This window comes from Pteropus vampyrus, unplaced genomic scaffold (genome assembly GCF_000151845.1).
Source record: "Pteropus vampyrus isolate Shadow unplaced genomic scaffold, Pvam_2.0 Scaffold19, whole genome shotgun sequence".
In the NCBI taxonomy this organism is placed as follows: domain Eukaryota; kingdom Metazoa; phylum Chordata; class Mammalia; order Chiroptera; family Pteropodidae; genus Pteropus; species Pteropus vampyrus.
Window position 1 is genome coordinate 6,374,565 of NW_011888800.1, and position 17,386 is coordinate 6,391,950.

The 17,386-nt window shown below is 51.4% G+C and overlaps 1 protein-coding gene and 1 long non-coding RNA gene across 6 annotated transcripts; one reads left to right on the forward strand and one right to left on the reverse strand.

Moving 5' to 3' along the window:
• Positions 1 to 7: 7 nt before the first annotated feature.
• LOC105288628 lies at positions 8 to 2,275 on the forward strand. The gene is made up of 2 exons (XR_895617.1): positions 8 to 580; positions 959 to 2,275. It is a non-coding gene; the product is annotated as an uncharacterized LOC105288628 (long non-coding RNA).
• A 1,991-nt stretch (positions 2,276 to 4,266) lies between these two features.
• CCDC9B (coiled-coil domain containing 9B) lies at positions 4,267 to 16,705 on the reverse strand. Of its 5 annotated transcripts, none has more exons than XM_023527746.1 (12): positions 15,814 to 16,705; positions 14,941 to 15,054; positions 14,558 to 14,656; positions 13,811 to 13,966; positions 13,592 to 13,720; positions 12,746 to 12,945; positions 12,389 to 12,447; positions 11,742 to 11,795; positions 11,557 to 11,656; positions 10,922 to 10,964; positions 10,346 to 10,838; positions 4,267 to 10,076 (listed from the first exon to the last, which is right to left on the reverse strand). In XM_023527746.1, exons 1-12 carry the CDS (start codon positions 15,823 to 15,825, stop codon positions 9,976 to 9,978), a joined length of 1,560 nt encoding a protein of 519 aa, XP_023383514.1. In that variant the 5' UTR covers positions 15,826 to 16,705; the 3' UTR covers positions 4,267 to 9,975. The 5 variants fall into 5 exon arrangements, 4 of the variants coding, with proteins under 4 accessions (XP_023383514.1, XP_023383513.1, XP_023383515.1 ...); XM_023527745.1 differs by having other exon boundaries at positions 14,549 to 14,656; positions 15,814 to 16,701; XM_023527747.1 differs by lacking the exon at positions 15,814 to 16,705 and having other exon boundaries at positions 14,549 to 14,726; positions 14,941 to 15,028.
• Positions 16,706 to 17,386: the final 681 nt, after the last annotated feature.

Below are 17,386 nucleotides of genomic sequence, written 5' to 3' on the forward strand. Positions count from 1 at the left end.
GCGCCCCCGCTGCAGGCTGCGCGGCCGGTGCCTCCCGAGCCCTCTGCCGACAGTCCGCTGGCCGGGCCTCTGGAGCGGCCGCGGGGGCCTAAGGAAGACGAGGAGGAAGCGGCGGCGGCGCCTGGGAGTCGTTGAACTCCTCTGCGTCAGGGGCGGCCGGGAACCATCCTTCCCAAGCCCGGAGGCTGGACTTTACAGCAAGACGGGGCGGAGAGCCCACGAGAGTGACCCTCACGGGAGTGGACGCCCCCCTTCCCTCGACGATCGCTGGCTCGTCCCGGAGGCGAGTGGCCTGCAGTCCGATCTTCAGCCAGGAGACCACGATTCGCCGGGGACTCGGGATTTGGTCTTCCCAGGACCGTGCTGCGGCGCCAGGGCCCTGAGCCATAAGGGGGTGGGGGGAGGGGTGGGGAGATCCCAGCACTGAACCCTTCTGCGCGGCTCTCTCTTGTGTATCCTACATGCAGGGGTGACACGGGCTTTCCCCCTCCAAGACTCAGAGAAAGGAGGGAGCTGCAGGGGCTCTTAAATAAGCTGAAGCTCTCACAGGGAGGAGGGCACCAAAAGTAGCGGAGCTCAGGTACGTCAACCTAGTTGCAGTGGCCACAAATGCATTTAATTTATAGATCCCTGTATATAGTTGTCGACATATGCACTAGAAGCTATAATTACATAGATCTATATATATCCTCCCACACCCTGAGTAGCTACTGACTGGTGGGGTCAAACAAGCGTTATTTGCTAGCCCCCCAGAGTGCAGCTAGCTAGAGGGCACAAACAAGTTTTTCCATCACCCACTCTTTCCTCTATTCTCCCTCCTATTTCAGAAACATAGGTTTATGACACAAAAGAATATAATCATTCTTAGACTTGTTGAAAGGAGAGTGGAAAACCTTAGAAGTAGAAGCAGTTTAGGGAGGGTGGGGAGTGTACTGATACCCTCCTCTTCCCACCCTAGTGCCCCCACCCAAGAGGTTTCCTGTTGCAGCCCTAAGTATCTGGATATGGGTCAGGGAAGAAGGAAGGGAAAGAGCCATGCCTCTGTCCTTCAATCCTTGACTGTCTCCTCAGTTTTTTAGGAAGAGCAAGCTTTGTAAGTAGAGTGACTCACAAGTATGTTATCTTTTTTTTTTTTCTGTTCCTTAAGATCTTGTTCCAGTAATCACCCTAGCTCTTTCCTGAGCCTGTAGTGACAATGTAGCCCTGCGATTAGGATGAAATCTGTTGTGAAAGAAGAACTTTGAGCACATCCTCTGCTTTTGAGTTGTATTATAGAACAGGAAAGGCTAATAAGGTGGACTTCAAATTAAGGATTGTGCCATGGGAAGGTTAAATTGGCTTGTCTTTACCTCTCCTGATAAACCCTATTTACATGCAGCCTATACTTTTGAGATGAGAAACATCAAGGAAAATGACATGTATAGCTCTGGGGCAGCAAGAATTGTGCATTCTCAATTTGGGTTTCATTTTCTTCTGCCACTTGCTTTTAGGCAATTGAGTGTGGGTTGTGACAAGATATCAAACCCCTTAGTATTTCCTTTTTGGGAAATAAGGCACTTTTTAAAAAAAAAACAAAACTTATCCACCTGAGTCCCGAAACAGTTTGACTCTCCAGTTTTCTGGCCTACACTCTAGTCAGCTCTGATCCAAGTTTTTGTAGAACAAACAGCCTTGCTTTAAGCCATGTCCTGTTGTGGGCGATGTAACAGCTGAACTGTCATAGCCTGGGGGCAGGCTGATAGCCAGGGTGTCTTGGCTGGAAGAGATTTTGGGCAACTGACTTGCCTTTGGTCATTAGAAAGCCTCCGAGGCCTTTTAAAATTTTTGGTGGGGTTTGGGGGGAAAAAACATAAAATGCCACTTTATAACTCCAATAATAACCTGTAATTTATATTTATTGTGTGAATTTTTAGTCCTATATTTTAATAATTTGTAAATTGATCTTATTCCAAGAATCCTTTGAACTTGCAGGAGAACATCTGGGAATCCAGCCTCCTGTCCGGATCCTGATCCCTACATTCGGACTGTTTAATCCACTTTGGGATGGATCAAAGAGTCTAGAGAGACCACTCGTAGGTCCAGCTGCTGGCCTCCTGACTCTCTAAAGCCTTCACTGGAATTGGAACATTAGCTCCAGCTCTAGCTGTGAACGTGACCAGAGACATTATTTATAATTCAGCCATTTAAGATATACCTGTACTCAAAAAGTCTTGTATATTTTTTAAAAGTTTTATTTTTAAGGTGAACAAAAATACATTCTAAGAACTCTACATAAGTCCGTGTAAGTTGATCGTTTCTCTTTTCGAACTTCTTGGGGAAGGAGTAAGAAGTTGGAAGAGGAAATGGTCTGAGATGTGGTGGATGGATGATGAGTAGGTGTGGGAGGAAAAAGCAATTACCCTTATGCTTTCTGTGCCTGATGGCTTCACTGAATTGATTAGTGAAGGATGGCAGGAATACATCCTAGGAAGCAATGATGGGGTCAGAAGAATAGAGATATGTAGCTTTAGGTTGAAAAAAGTTCTGCTTTTAAAGGACTCTGAGCAGGATGCTTAGCTGAGGAAGCTAAGAGACCAGTCAGCATGCATATTAAGAATTATTGCAAACATTGAGCTGGCCAAGAGCTGAAGTGAGGATAAGCTGCCTGATAGCATCACTATATTCTCATCTTTAAACCACTGGCCCCCAGATAGCTCAAGAAGTGCTAACATTGTCAAAGACACACCAAGGAAGCTGCAGTAGTTGGTCAGAGCTTTGTCTACAATGGAGGAGGTAAGAGAGCCAAATGGTTTGAGAGAAGCTGTAGGTTGCTTCAAAGGTGAGGCTTTTTCTGCCCCCAAAGTAAACACAAAGACATGAGGGTAAAAAGCACAAATATAAGGGATTAGTTATGCTGCAAAATACATGGCAAGCAATTGAGTTCAGCTCATTATTAGACAATGCTGCCCAGTACACACCAAGCGGGAACCCAGTGTTGGTGGGGCCCCCTGAGGCCTGTACTTCTCCAGAGCCGTTGGGAGGTGGCTACCGTGCTTTTATATCACCTTGTAGTCTGCAGGGGAGCATGGAAAAAGTCCGCCCTTCTTTTATTTTCCTCTTCAGCCTACACAATGGCTTTCTATGAGAGGACGTGGTAAGGCAGAACAAAAGGGGAAGGAGAGTTTTGAGGTTCTTCTAGTCAGCCCCTCCTGTAGATGATGACATATGGCTTCTGCAGCTTCACACAGGCACTTACAGCAGTGCGTGCAGCAAGGCCCTGCTGACCAATGAGAAGGGCAGTGTTCCACCAGAACAGGGCCCAGTTGGCCGGAGCAGTGGTCCGAATAGCTTTATTTTCAAGAGTTAGCTGCAAAATTGTCCTCAGATTTTGAGCCAGGAAGGAGAGGTCTGTGCAGAGGAGGTTATTTTCCTTCAACTGCTTTGCACCTGCACCACCAGGATCGTTTCTAAGTGTTCACTCATACTGGAAGTTGCTTATATTAGAACAAGCATGTGCTTATTCCCTGACATCCTGAATTTGAAGGAAGAGATAATCCTCTTTTGAAAGTGAAGTTTTGGCGAGTGAGAATGTCAGGAGTTTGCTAAGCCAGTTACATTGAATGTGTATGGGTTATCATTTCTCTCCTCAATGGATGCTAAGGAAGAAGTTTTTCTCTAAAGTTTTAAGCATAAGAAATATTATTCTTCCTAAGATCTCTCGATTTCAACACAGTGTGAGACCATTTTCTGTCTACCTTGTTTTCCAGTTTTCACTCGGGAATTCTCAGTGCATTCTTTAGTTGAGTATTTATATACTGTTTTGAAATGCTGAGTGGAGAGCATTTACTTGTTTCTCCATGTTTCTTTAAGGGGAACTGAAAGGTCAGCTCTGGAGCTTTAGGGCTACCACAGCTATTTAAAAGGGGTAATAATTGTCCTCCCCTTCCTGTCTGCAGAGAATGGAAGTATTTCTGGAATTACAACACAGAAACTAAAGGGCTACAGCTGTACTTTTTTTTTTTTTTTGGTTTTCCTCCTTAGGGGGAGGGACCACAATAGCTTTGCTCATTTCACAGGACCAGTGCTAAGCTCATTGCTTGGCACAGTAGTAGGCGCTCTGAGTTTGCCGATCCCCTGGTTGATCCCTATGTTGGATAGAATTGTTCCTTGTGTCATTGTGGTGTCACTATCATAATCCACTTGTGGACTCACATTCACAGCTCATAATCTGGTTCAAGGGCATGGATTGCTAAAAAGAACCCCTGCAGATCACAGCAACACTGGGCATTCTGGTCACAGTTTCTTTATTTCCAAGTTGAGAAACTTGGGCTTGGCCCGTCTGTTCTTTCCAAGCACCAGAAGTCTACAGTTGTATTCCACGTGGTGCTTAACAGAGGCAACATAGATATGTGACCTGGTCATTTTCTCCTCTGTTTTGGCCCTATGGCTTAATGTTGAGCTATACGTACTCCATTGACAGTTTTTTGGTCACATCTGTTTTACTTGCTGACATAACCTGTGTGTTTCTGCTGCCAGGAAACCTATGTTATGTGCTTTGTTCCTTCCAGTAGCTAATTTTAAAAATACAAAAACAAAGCTTTTTTTACCACACACCCAGACTCTATCAGGCTCTCCATCCTAAGTGCAAAAACAGCCATGGCTCCCATGGTGCACGTAAGCCACCTGGTCAGCAAGGAGCACCCGGGCCAAACCAGTTTCCTGGTTCTACTCTATAAACATTTGTTAAGCTTCTACTAAAGGACCAGAAAATTACCACACAGTTCTCACTCTCAAGGAATTTACAGTCATGACAACAAGAATCTACCCTTGTTACTGCCCTGTTTTCTTAGCTTCAGTAATGTTTTTGCAATAGCTTATCAGTTAAACAGCAATAAGATTCTAACTTTCCTTAGAAGAGTTTCTGTAAACCGCTACCATTAATTCAAGAACTGCTTATTTAATGCCTACAGTGTGCCAATTGAGCTTCAGAAGTCCCCAGACTAACTTGTCCAAAAAAAGTAATTATGTTGATTACCAAAGATTTCCTTTTAAATATATCTCTGTGCTACCTCCGTGTTTTGCGTCATGAGTTGAGGTCTGCCCCTCCTGTGTCCTGAAGGCACCTGCCCCCTCAGCTCCCTGTTGGGCAGTCTGGGCAGTGTTGTGACACAATAGCCGGTCTCTGATCCGTAGACAGCTTACAGCATCATGAGGGTCTGGGTGGGAAGCAATGCACTCTTAGGAGGAACCCTTGAACAGGAAAATAGGAAACCTGAGGACTCAATAATGGCATTAGTTATGGCCTTTGACCCCTCTATTTTCTCCTACCCAAAATAGAATTTATGTGAGCAAATGGTAGTAATAGATGTGATGGGGCTTGGAGATCTTGGGAATAAAAGTACAGTGTACACACATGAGGTAATATGTTTTCAAGAGAATGTCTGTCCCTTTGGGCAAAATTGATACATAGGAAGAAATGTGAAGGGGCAGGTAATAAACTTTACACCAGTGTTCAGACCATCAGCATCAGCTTCACTGGAACTTGGTAGAAATGCCATGTCTTAGGCCCCATCCCAGACCAACTGAATGAGAAATTCAGGGAGTGAAGCTCAGCATTGTGTCTCCCAGGTGATTGTGATACACACTAAAATTTGAGAACCACAGGCCCAGCCTTTCCCTCTGATACCGTAACTTAGGGTTAGGGTGTTTCTGTTTTGATGGATGGTTATCAAGGGGTTTTGATTCTTTTTCTTGCTTGAAGCTAGCTGCCCTGCTGGGACGGGGGTGGGGACACTGTCCCCAGAGTTTATGAGAAAAGGAGAAGAAGCCTACATTGTTGGTTATTTTTGACAATTACAGGAGAATTTACCCTGGAGAGCTTATTAAGAAGGAGACAGGCCTGAAACAGTCCTCCCTCCCTTTCCCACAAAGGTACTGATATGTTTGTCTTACCTCCTACCCTAGGGCCTGCTGTTCCTCCAGCAAGTCCTTAAAAGGAGCAGTGGGTGCCACATTTGTACTTTCTGGTGCCAAGTCTGCGCTATTTCACTTCCCCGGTGTCAAGTGGATGCTTAATGAGAGGCTGTGACGTGGGCCAGCAGACTTGAGAGAAAGCAGCCTCAGTCTGGGCCTTATGCTGTCTCCTCTCATTGCCTTTCCCAGCCTTGAGTTCTCCCCCTCAATGAAGTTGTAGTCACCCAGTGTCAACCCTTCCTTGTAAGCCCTGATAACCCTTTCTCAGAAAGAGTTGCTTCCCAGGGCCTGTGGACACTGATAAATGACTTGAGAGGCAGAAATAAAGTGGTTGGTGTCTTTAGTTTCTCCTACTCCTTTGCTCCCCGCCCCTATTTACTACCAAAAATAAGATACACGGATTTTACCATTTCTTTTGTTCTTTTGGGGAGCTAGTACCATCTCTGATTACTCCTGACCCTGATGCCAGGGTTGGAACTGTAGTTGACTGGTGGTCAAACTGTGCCTTGTTAAGTAGCTGGGAAGCCTCTGGATCCCCAATTACCCATCCCTTGACCATAGGAAAATATAGTCATGCTGCTCCTTTGGATGATAAAACTTAACACTCTGAGGCGTGGGGAAAACTCCATAAGGGAGTTTGTTTTTGGTGGAAATTGTAAAGCAAAAGCCGTGGTGAAAATTCATGAGGTTGCTACTGATGTGAACGAACAGAGGAGAAGAGAAACCACTCTGAGCTATGGGAACCAGTGTATGAAGTTAGGGAGAAATGCTTACAACATTCTTTAGATCCCACTGGAAGATGGGGACAAAGAACCCTCCCTGTAAAAGAAGAGTCACTTCCTGAGGCTTTGACTAAACTAGACTCCCCAGGATTAAAGCAGCTGACTGTCCTGGAAGGCTGATAAATTTACAAACCATCCCTTGTTTCCCTGAGAGTGTACTGACTACAATAAAGATGAGACTAGAAGAAAGAGTAAAGGAAAAGATATGAAACAAAGTAGACAGATCACACCAAATAGCTACTTCATTTATTCAATAAATAATTACTAAGTGCCTTCTGGGTGCCAGGCTGTTAGTAGTGTGCCTACTGTGTGCCAGATATATTTTACATACTCTTTAATTTTCTGAACAACTCTTCAAGGTATGTATTACTAGCCCCGTGTTGCAGGTAAGAAAACTGAGGTTTTAGAGGTTAAAATGGACCAAGGTCACGTAGCTAGCAGATGGCAGGTTTCAGATTCTGTCTGTTGGATTCCAAGGCCCATATTTGTTCCACTCTGCCACACTGCCTGTCATCAAAAAATATACCTCCCTTGCAATATGGTCTGCTGCTCTCTTCTGCGAGGTGATATGGACCCAGGAAGGGGATGTCTTCTGCCTCTTCTGCCATCCTTGTTTTGAGGCCTTAGGTAAAGCTGTCCTCTCCCTCCTGGCTCCCTACTACTCTATGTGCCCTCTGTTCTCAGTTTTTCCAGCTCTGCCTGGGTTCCTGATAGCTGTGTCTCATGAAGAACTTCCCATCTTTGAAGAGCAATCTTGTCTGTTGGTTGGAGAGGAGAAAGGCATCCAAGAGGAAGGCTCCCAGTCAGGCCTTTAAACAAAGGAGCCAGGAAGAGATAGAACCAGCCTTCCATGACCTCCAGGTTTGTGGGTCATAGCTTGTTCCATCCTAGAGCAGGAAGGGTGGCCCTGATAGCTGCTAGTCCCCTTTGTCCTGAAGAAGGGCTCCCCTTTTTTGAGTAAAGCTCAGCAATACTTGTCTTGCCCTATAATCTTCCTCCAGTGAAGACGTCCTGTGCCAATCTCCATTCTCCCAGCCCCTAGTGACTCCTATGACATTCTTTCTCCCAACATCCTTCTAGATGTTACCCTCTAGGAGTAAAGCCCTATCTCACCATAGCCTTTCTGCCCAGCTTTCTCTCCTGCTTAAGTCCTGTTGTGAAGGCTGAACCAGAGCTATGCGCAAATACTACATCCTCATCCCATAATCAAACATGCCTTGGCACATACCCTTGAATGAAGGCACATCTGTACAGATGGCAGCATTGGGGGTTGGGTGCAGTTTGTGACTCTTAGAATTCGAAATCTTTATCACAGTTATTCTTGGAAACATCTACATTCAAAGACTTCCTGAACCTGCTTCACCCCAGCTTTATCCTTTGGGAGACATGGGTTCCAGGGCCTGAGCCATGCTCCAAAGCCAACTGTATGTGACTAGAAGGCAAGAGGAAAACTTGAGCTGGGACTCTTTCACTCTTCGCCTATTCATTCTCACAGGGGTCTTCCTCCCACATACGTAAGAATGTTCCCAAGCCTTTCCAAAACCCCACGATCAACCCCACAGCAACCTCTTCAACCTCTTCAACCTCCCTTCGCTTCATCCCATTCCCACACAGCTTTCTCACTCTCTCTACTACAGGAAGTGGGGCATCACCACTCACTGGTCTGTCAAGCATCTTCCTAAGTGCCTCAGCTTCCCACCCAACCATGAAGCCAGGAAGCTCCTACCCGCAGGGGCAGTGCTCCCCCTTTCCCTATGTAGCCAGCAACTGAGCAATGAGAGTTTAGAGTCTACCTTTGCCCCAGCCCTCCATGTATCCTAGTCCAAAGCCTTAGTGGTCTGGGAATCAGCAGCCTAGGCATCACCTAGAGATGCATTAGAAATGCAAATTTCCAGGCCCACCCCAGACCTACTGACTTAAAATCTGCATTACTCTATGTCCTAGCACGCGAGAAGCACTGCTCTAAACAATCTGATCCCCTCCTCACACTTCCTGGAAATGTTTGTTGAACTGAGAGGAAGCCACAGCTTGGGCGGAGTCTGGATAATTCACCAGAAGGGCAGAGGGGGGATAAGAGCCAGTGAGGAAGCCCAAGGCTGTGACCCCATGGTTAAGGCCTTTCTTTGACAGTGGAGAAATCTTGGGGATGATCTGGACACCTCTGAGAGAACCCAGGGAGGCTGATGAGGGCCAGGAACCTCAGCAGAGAGGAACAACCCTCTCAGCAGAGAGGGGCACAGAGGGGGCCAAACAAAGAGAGATTCAGGCAAAGGCTTGGGGGCAAAGGGCAGGCATGATGAGAAAGGGAGGAGTACCTGCCTTTGTGAACAGTGGTGGGATGGCTCCCTTTGGGCTCCTACCACCATCCTCAGCCTCTGTCAGGCACCTACAGCCAAGAACAGCTCCTACTGTGCAGCCTGGATCTGCCGGATGACGGTTTCTTTCCTCCCTCTTGCTGGCAAAGTTGCCATCGCCCACCAGCTGCATTGCTGGTAGTGGGTGCTCAGGAAATGTTTGTTGAATTGAGAGGAAGCCACAGCTTGTGCGGAGTCTGGATAATTCACTAGACGTGGGCCTCAGGGGAGGGGCAGGAATGGAAACTTAAGAAGGAAAGACAAGTCCTGATGTTGTACTTAGCTAGAGTTGATGTTTCTCTTCTCTGAGTCCTTGTCTGAATCCTTGCTTTTGCCTGACCATGGTGCAGGGAGGTGGTGGGAAAAGGAAATAGGAGATGACAGGAAATGACCCTGGTATGCAGGGCTGCCCCTGCATATTCAGGGTGCACACAGTGTCCGACCTGGGCGTAGGGGAGGGAGTCCCTGATGGTGAGCTCTCCCACCCTACTGTGGGGAGAGGAGGCTGTCCTCCCCCAACCCGACTTCAGAGAGGAGGCCTTTCTAGGTACCCTTCCTTTTGCTGAGGAGACCTGAGCTCTGCTCTTCTAGCCCCAGCTCAGTCCCTGCCTGCTATGGCCTCCTTTCTCTGGGCCTCAGCCTTCTCTTATAGAAGGCAGGAGGCTTCCAGCTAATTGGTGAGATTCCCCTGGTTTCGCCACTCTGTGTGTCTGGGGCTATGAGTCACCTGGGTGCAAGGCAGAGGTGTGGGTAAAGGGCCAGGCCTGGGCTGACCATGCCAGCTGCTGAGGCTGCCTGCACCTGAGGAGCTGACAGCTGGCAGCTGGAAAGGAAGGCCAGGCTAGCCAAGTGCTAAGTGCTTGTTCTCTCAAGTCCAACTTGTTCTCTCATGCAGGGGAAGCTCGTGGCCTAATCAGCAGTAGTCCCAGGACAAGGCTCATCAGCCTCAGAGACCGGGTGTGGCACAGGAATACACCAGATGCTGCACCTGCAGGTGAAAACACACAGGTGCACAGGAATGTGCACATGAGGTACAAGGAAGGACAGCTCCTTGCCCTCACAATATCACTGTGCCAGAGAGTTTGCTAAACCGTTCAACCATACTGCCATAAGCTACCAGCCACCAGAAGCCCATCACAAAGAAGGCTCTTGACTGTGTTCTCCCCTCCTTCTCTCCCCAGCCTGGTCCCCCTGCTCCCAGGAGCTTTGCTCAGCATCTCCCTGCAGGCCCAGGGCCCCCTGTCCTGCTCCTCATACCTCCTGTGCCCCTCGCCCTTTGGCTGTTTCCTCTGGTGGGTCTGCTTCGTTGTGCCAGGGACTGCTGGGCCCCAGCCTTGCCAGACCTGTCTTTTCTGGGCTCTAGGGGCCCTGCTCCTCTTTGTGATTCAGAGAAAGTCTGGACTTCTGGCTCATCCTGGGGATCATTCCACCCCAGGGGCTGCTCAGAACTATCCGGCCAGGACACAGGGCTCTCCTCGGCACCAGGCCTTGGACTGAGCACACATGTACTCTTCCCAGGCCCAGAGCTACTAGTGCCTCCTAGAGAAAGGTCAAGGGGAACCAAGTCAGTGTTTTGTGTAGAGCCAGGGCCTGGACTGGCTGTTGAAGCTCCTGACTCCCTTTTTGGCCCCTCTGGAGATGTGGGGGCTGGGCTGGTTGCCAGGGCACTCGGGGGTCTTCCTTGCTCCATCCTGCTCTGCATCTGTGCATGTTCCTTCTCATTCAGAGTCTTGTTGATGCTTTGACTTCTCTGAAACAAGAGATTGGCCCTGCTGGCTAGCAAATCCAGGGATCATGTCCTTAGCCCACCCTACCCTCTGTCCAGGTACCTACCTCCTGGCTCTCTACCTCCTCCTTGTCTTCCTTTGTCTCCCACCTGTAGAAACATAGCACATGATGTGTTTCTCCTGCCATACTCCTGCCCTCCACACTTCACATCACCTGCATGGTAGCCGGCAGCCCATGTTCCCCGGGGAGAAGCTAGAGCTCCAAGGTCTCAGGAGCATCAGAGCCAGAAAAAGGCTCCAGAATGCTTGCCCTTCCAGCACACCTTGCTCCCCAAGTCCAACTATTTCCTCTAAACACCACCCTCTTTAGCCCCATCCCAGATCCCCAGCTGCTGTTTACAGCCAAGCCTGTAGCACCTTGAGTTCTGTGGGAACTTCAGGCATGTCTCTGCCTGTGCTGCCTGGGAAAGGCACCTGACTTCCCAGGGGAAAGTAACTGCTGTAATTATTGCCAGCATCCCTGGGCACCAGACTCACTGCTGCTGCCTTTGCTGATGGCCTCTCCCTGAATCTCATTAACCTGCCACCAGGCAGCAGTCAGCTAGGAGGCAGAGGCCCTAGGGACCCAGAGCAGGCACCTGGACCAGTGCAGGTCCTGACCTCCCAGGGGCAAGGGAGAGCCAGGAAATCAGGAAGCTCAGATGCCTCCCTTGATGTTGCCCCTTGCCATCTATTTATTACCTGCGGGCCCTGCCAGTCAGCCTCTCTGTTCCCCGGGCTTTGCTGCATGTGGCCGGTGCCACCAAGAGTCTGCTAGGTTGACCACCCCAAGTAGTACCACCTGTAAGAAATGGTCACAAATCAAGAAGGGAAGATGACCTTAGCGGCCCAGCTCATAGGACTCTGCTTCTCCTCTCCCAACTCACCTTTGCTATCAGGGGACAATGGTAGGGTCTGTAGCTTTTGGTGACTCCTGGGACCTAAGGAAAAGAAAATAGGGAAAGGATAGGGTGACAAAGGACCCAAAGCGGGACCACCAATTCTTCTAAGACCAGGAAGCTGTTGGTCCTCTTTTTGGTCCATTTGTGGGTTTTCTAGCTCCCCAAAAGATACCTGGTTCTGGAGATCAGGAGATCTGGGTCCCTGTGCTCACTCTGCCACTCCTGGCTAAGTGACTAGCCAGCTTCTCCAGCCCCAGCTTTCCCATATATAAAACAAAGGGACCAGTTAATTCACAGAGCTCTGTTCCTACAATAGTCCAGGGACAGGAGAACTAGGGCCTTCGCCCATGAGGGACCAACAACTCAGTGCGACCTCACCACAGACTTCCTCATGAGCTTCCTCCTCAGACCTCTGGGGTCAAAACCCCAGGGCAGGAGCTGTGGTTTGGAGGAAGGGCAGGGAGATCATGGTGCCCTCCTCTGATAGGAAGAGGAAGGAAGATGTTCTTCCATGCTTCCTTCTAGCTCTGAAAATAAGTGGTAAACCAAGAGACAGAGAAAAGAGAGGAAGAGGCAGGTGAGGGGTAAAAAAAGCCAAGGAAGGGCAGGGGGTGAGGTGGGTTTTGGCTCACCCCTGGAGCTGCCCGCCCTGCCTGGGCCCCCTTTCCGAGGCTTGCTGAAGTCCTGTAGCCTGTGGAGACAGAGAGAGTCAGGCTGCTGGTGCAGAAAGGGCAGAGGCTGCAGCAAGACCTACACCGATACCATCTCCCTCAATCCCAGACCCTGGACTGAAAGCAGCAGGGAGATGGTAGACCAAGAAAGATGGGGGACCAGTGCCTACATAGAGCCCTGACCCAAAGGCCCAGACAGACAGACCCTCGCCACCCTGGGGAGGGTCCCAGCAGCCCTCCAGGAAAGACCCACAGTTAGCCCTACCGCAAGCCCCACAAGCATGTCAGCCCAACAAGCCGCCCAGCCCTGCCACCCACGTGGGCTTGGTCTTGTCCAGGTCCCACGGGCGGCGCCAGTCACCCTGTGCATCTCTGTGCCGGGCGAGGCGGGCCAGGTCGATCTGCTCCCTCTCCTGCTTCCACTGAGCATAGTCCCAGTTCACCTCCAGGGCCTCCCGTACTGGCTGGTGGGGAGCTGGGCCTGGGACCAGGCCTGGACTCGGGGGTTCCTGAGCTCCCTGCCAGGAGAAGACACTCAGCACCAAAGGGTAGAAGCAGAAAAAGCACAGAATTTGGAAATCCAGAGTCTACCAACCCCTTCCTCTCTCAAGGCTTTTGACATCCCCATCTAAAAATTAGATTAGTTCAATCTCTAATGTACTGTTTGCCATAGGCACGGTTTCCATCCACTTGCTAGCTGTGTCTTTTGGGCAAGTTACTTAACCTCTCTGTGCATCATTTCCTCATCTGTAAAAAGGTGGTAACAATTGCACCTATCCACAGGGATGCTATAGGAATGTGTGGCCAGGCCCAGAGAGGAGAGGCACCCAGCAGCTGTGAACAAGAGCCAGAACTAGGGGCTGCTGCCACCTAGAGGTCATACCTGGCACATGGCCAGTCCCCTACACTCTCCTGGCCCCCACCCACTTGCCACCAGAGGTCCAAGTAGGGTAAGGGGCTGGATCACACATCTGGCTGACCCTATGTCTTACTACAAAGCCCTCCCAATGTGGAAACTGGCCCAAGAAAGGAAGGAGGAGTGGGAATTCTTGCTAGTCCTGCCTGGGCATGTCCCCAGACGGGGGACCTACGTGACTCAGCTTCTCAGCCTCCCCCAAATGGGGACTGCCCAATACATGTTCCCATCCCTTCTTGAAGATGTACCTTCCGTGCAGAATCCATGCTGACGGCCATCTGCATGGAGGGGTCCCGGCCCAAGCCCTCTCCAGGGGACCCTTCTGCTCCACACTGGCTCCTTGCTCTGGAGGGCTTCTCACGTACAATCCGCTTAGCCTAGGGAGGTAAGGATGGGCAGCATATCAAAGCTGGGGGAAAAGAGGCTACTTGCCTGGAACCTGGGCTTCCCCCACCCACCCTGCTCACCTTGGCTTTGTTTTCCATGGTCACTGCCAGCTCTACTCGCTCTCCAGAGCAAAAAGTACCAGTGTGGTCTTGCACCATCTCATCTTCAAGCATCTCAGTGGCTGCTCCAGGTCCAAGTGTGCTCTTTGACCAGTTCCGGCTGACCACGCGCTTCTCCTACAGAATGAGGTGCTGTCCCCTCAGGCCACGTGGGCAGCGCTGAGCAGGAGCTGGGGGCTGGGTCCTTCGGGTGGTTCCCCAGGCCATCCCCTGGCCCTCCCTGGAATGCCCACAGAGGAGCTGACTCCGCAGGGCATTCACATGCCAGTGGCATTAGGTTATCCAGGGCCTGGGGCCACCCAGGGGCCCAAGATGCCACAGTGCCCGCCATCTCTGAGCTGGGAAATCCAGAGTACTCGGACAATGGGGCTTTGTCCCTCAGCCACTGTTCCTGGCATTCAGCCCCACTTCTCTGTCCCCCGGGGGTTTGGGGTTTAGTAGTGGCCTATGCTTTGAAGCATACATACAGGGCTGTGGGGCTGGAAAAGGGTATGAGGGGGCTTCTATGTGGTGACCTTTTAGCTATGGCCCTTTGAGGACAGGAGGACAGCAGTAGCCTGGGCTGCATAAAGTTGAGAGCTGGAGGGTGCACCCCAGAACTGTGAGAGAAGCAGAGGAGCAGGGGCAGTTGTCCTCCCCTGATACAGGCTGGGCTTCCACCTCCTTGCCACCCCACCCTGTCTCCCAGGTGGGGCTTACACCAGGAACCTGGCTGATGGTGACAGTGAGGCTGTCAGGTCGGAGAACCTCTGGAGTGGTCACAGCCATGCACCCCTGCTCTGCCTGCCGACGATCTTCCTGGATCTCCTGTGGGAGGGCCCGGGGTCAGCAGAGGCCATGGCCCCCCAGATGCACAGAAACACAAATGCCGACAGGCCTACACAGAGAAATACCAGTGGGACACCAGGGGGCAGAGGCACCACATCACAGAGTCCACAAGACCCTCTCAGAGCCTTTGAAATGGACCACCCTCACCCAAACCTTGATCCCAGGCAGAGCCTGCAGGGTGAGACCCCCACACAAGGTTCTGTGGGTCAGATAGAGAGTGCCAACCCAGTCAGTCCTCCTGGCCCCTGGCACAGCCCACTCACCTGATACCTGCGTAGTAAGGCCTGGTTCTTCTTGCGAAGGGCAACTATTCTCCTGTCCAGCTCTGCATCCTTCTCTTCTTGCTTGCTCACTGGGGACTCAGCCCCATGAGGTCCCTGCAGAAAGCAAGGGCCCCAAGCTCCTGACTACTGGGTCCATTCCTTACTAGTGCCCCAACTTTCCCACCAGATTCTTATCATCCAAGGAACAGATCCCAGATCCAGAGCTAGCATCACGAGGGGGGATGGCACATAAAAGGCCCCAAGCCCCCACCTGACTAGGCCTGTCTGCCCATCTTTCTGCCTCCTCAGGGGTTCACATCAGGGCCTCATACCCAGGCCCAGAGCTCCCAACAGTGGGCTGCCCCTCCCCCAGCTCTCCAGGGAGCTCCACTGCCTAGCAGAGCCTGGAATGGAAGTTATAAATGGCTCTGGCAGCAAACCTGCCGTGACTGGGAAGTTGCCAGGGGATTCAGGAGGTCGACAAGGGAGCTGTTCGGCTCCCAGGCCCAGAACCACAGTAAAAAGAGAGGCCCCTTATCTGTCCTGAGCTCCCAGGCCCTGGACCCCACTCCCCAGGCCTGTGTCTAGCCTGTGGGAAAGAGCCGCTCCCAGGGGCCCAGCCTCTCCAGGCTGAGAGCTGCTGGCAGTAGAGACAGGAGAGAGCCAGCTCCACGGGCAGGCCCAGGTCCCTCCCTGTCTGGCTGCAGGGTCTCCACCGTGACCAATGCCCTGCCCAGCCCCCCACCCGCCTAGGCACAGCCCTCTTCCTCCCAGGCCCAGCTGTCCCCAGCTGCCCCCAGAATATGGCTTCCTGGTATCCCAGCCCTCTCCCAGACCCAAGAAGCCCTCCACCAAGGGCAAGGTGCCACTCACAGCTGAGTGCATGGCAACAGCAGGCACAGAGAGAATTCCAGAGCAGCCTCAGGGGAGCCAGAGCAAGAGGGACGCCGTAGCTGACGGAGCCGGGCCTCTGCCGGGCCTCTGCTGGCCTCTCCCTGCCGGCTTCGCTTCTCAGCACACGAGATCATGTTGTGATTACAAAAGACTCCTCTGGGCTCCCAGCCAGGAATGCTGTGGCCACTGCCCCCACCCATGCACGCTCAGAGGGCGAGGACCAGGACACCAGCAGTCAGCTGGCCCAGCCCAACACCTCTCCCCTGTCCTGCCCCAGTGTCCCCAGACAGACAGGAACCGCTTCCTGGCAGGCTGAGGCTGAGCCCACACAGGGGACCCGGCGGCCCCAGGCCCTACTTTCCCCAAGGCTCTGTGCCCCAGCAAAGCCTCAGCTGGGCCTGCCTGCAGATAGCTGGGCAGACAATGTGGGCTTTCGTCTTCCCCATTAGTACAGAAAAGCCTACAGGACACAGCCCATCGGGCTCCCTGATCTGAGGGGCCCCACTTCAAATGAGCCTCTCCCGACTCTCTTTACCAGCACTGGTTTAAAAATTTGAAGGAACCAGGAAGCTCACCTCCCCTAGGCCACCAAATATTACTACATACCTAAAATAGCACCGTTCATATTTATTTCCTTGGGTCGAACATTGTCTTCTCTGTATTTTAAAGTATAGCCATTCCTGGGAGGCTCAACTATTCGGGTCTCCCCTTGGTGTGGGGTGCTGGGCCTTCCCTCAAGGCCCTTGCCTCCACAATTCACAGCTGGCCACCAACCTTCCCGCCTTGGGCTCTGAACTCTGGGCTCTTCCTGGCCTTGCTCTCTAGGGCGAGGCCTTTCAGCCTTTCTGACCCAGAGAAAGGAAGCAGCTTTCTTGGGAAAGTCTCTTTCAGATCTTCCCTGCATAGCTAACACCGGTCCCCCTACCTAAGGGAGCAGTTTGCCTGGCAGTCCTACCCTGAAAGCTTCTGGGACCGGGGATTTGGGGTGCTGGGAAGAAGGGTACTGTCTCTGTATCAGGAGCACCTGGGATCTGTTTCAATAGTTACAGGGCCCAAATCTCTAAGCCCTGAGGGGGAAGGTCAGAGGCATCTGCATTCCCCACGTCCCTGATTGATCAGATCTCAGTTTCTCTAATTCCATGCCATGACTTGTCCCCGTCAGTCTCCAGAGCAGAAAGTCCCACCACCCTCTCTGTCCCCCCAGATCAGCCCAGGCAGCCAGAGGGTCCAACCTCTGCTCCCCCTGAACCTCCCCTTCCTGTCTGCCCTCCCCTCCCCACCATGTTTAAACTCTTTTCTGGACAGGCCTTCACAACAGCACCTCTGACCCCACACCCAATCTCCGCAGCCCCAGAGTTCCCATCCCAAATGCCACAGTGTTCTCTCTTCCTTTCCTGCCGGATGTTCCCACTGAGTCAGACTCATTTACTTTCCCAGCAACGTGACGCACCCAGGCTAAGGAGCCCTGGGTCTCTCTCTCTCACACACACACTCACTTCATCTCTCACCTTCTCTGTGTGCTTCCCTACACAGGCTACTGAATTCCAGCAGA